This window comes from Jaculus jaculus, chromosome 6 (assembly GCF_020740685.1).
Source record: "Jaculus jaculus isolate mJacJac1 chromosome 6, mJacJac1.mat.Y.cur, whole genome shotgun sequence".
NCBI lineage: Eukaryota > Metazoa > Chordata > Mammalia > Rodentia > Dipodidae > Jaculus > Jaculus jaculus.
In genome coordinates, this window is record NC_059107.1 from 11,109,366 (window position 1) to 11,110,888 (window position 1,523).

General features: G+C 47.0%; 1 protein-coding gene across 1 annotated transcript; it reads left to right on the forward strand.

The window, feature by feature from the left end:
* Nucleotides 1-288: 288 nt before the first annotated feature.
* Nucleotides 289-1,251, forward strand: LOC101612173 (olfactory receptor 2G2-like). The gene has a single exon (XM_004657291.2). The coding sequence runs from the start codon at nucleotides 289-291 to the stop codon at nucleotides 1,249-1,251; it is 963 nt and encodes a 320-aa protein (XP_004657348.2).
* Nucleotides 1,252-1,523: the final 272 nt, after the last annotated feature.

Here is a 1,523-nt window from a genome sequence, read left to right on the forward strand (position 1 = left end):
AAATATTGTTGATAAAAATGGGAGAAACTTTATTCTTGGTTCATTCTACTTTTGATTTATCCTCAAGTTAAATGGGAAGGCTATGACCACCAGACCCAGCATGACACTCCATGGTGTTATCAAGGACTACACATGATGGCGCTCTTTACTATGACATTGTCTCTTCACATTTTTGCAATCTCATTTCTTAAATCCTGTGTGGTCACTGAGAAGAGTCTGATACCAAATCCCTATGGTTTCTTTCTGGTATGACTTCCTGCCTCAGGGGTGAGTATCATAGCAAGAGCGATGCGGCAGACCTCTAACGGCAGTGCCCTCTCTGGGTTCCTCCTGATTGGGTTTTCAGATCGTCCTCAGCTGGAGCTAGTTCTGTTTGGGCTCATCTTGTTCCTTTACCTCATGACCCTTCTTGGCAACACTACCATCATCCTGGTATCCCTGGTGGACTCTAAGCTCCACACCCCAATGTACTTCTTCCTCTCCCACCTCTCCTTCCTGGACCTCTGTTTCACCAGCAGCATCATTCCTCAGCTACTAATCAACCTGGGGGGCTCAGATAAGTCCATCACCTACAGTGGCTGTGTGGCTCAGCTCTATGTCTCCCTAGCCTTGGGATCCACAGAGTGTGTCCTGTTGGCAGTGATGTCCTATGATCGCTATGTGGCCGTCTGCCGTCCCCTTCACTATACCTTTGTCATGCGTCCTCGGCTTTGTCATATCCTGGCAACTATGGCATGGCTCAGTGGAGTGGCCACCACCCTGGTCCAGTCCACTCTCACCCTGCAATTGCCTTTTTGTGGGCATCACCTTGTGGATCATTTCTTCTGTGAGGTCCCTGTGCTCCTCAAGTTGGCTTGTGTGGACACCACCTTCAACCAGGCTGAGCTCTTTGTGGCCAGTGTCATTTTCCTGATAGTGCCCGTGTCTCTCATCCTGGTCTCCTATGGCTGCATTGTCCAGGCAGTTCTGAAGATCAAGTCAGCCGCGGGAAGACAGAAAGCATTTGGAACCTGCTCCTCGCACCTCATGGTGGTCGTCATCTTCTATGGGACCATCATCTTCATGTACCTGCAGCCGGCCAAGAGCCGATCCAAGGACCAGGGAAAGTTTGTTTCCCTCTTCTACACTGTGGTGACCCCCATGCTGAACCCCCTGATTTATACTCTGAGGAACAAGGAAGTGAAGGCAGCACTGAGGAAAATCATGGGGAAAAAGACTTTCTGGTTAAGAGGCAAGGGAACCAAAGCCTGATGCCTTTACAATGGGTGATGACTAAATTCATGGCCTGGGTGAGTTCATGACCTTCAGGTGGGCTACTGTAGGAACATTTAAACTGGAGCTTGCATCAGAGTTGGGCAGAACAAGTGATTTGTATATTTTACATCAGTTTATGTCATCAAATTAGCACAAATTAAAATGGGATCATTATTCTAGGTATTTTACTGTTCTATTTAATAGCTTTAAAAATATTTATATTTATTTGCAAGCATAGAGAAACAATGGATATACCAGGACCTCCAGCT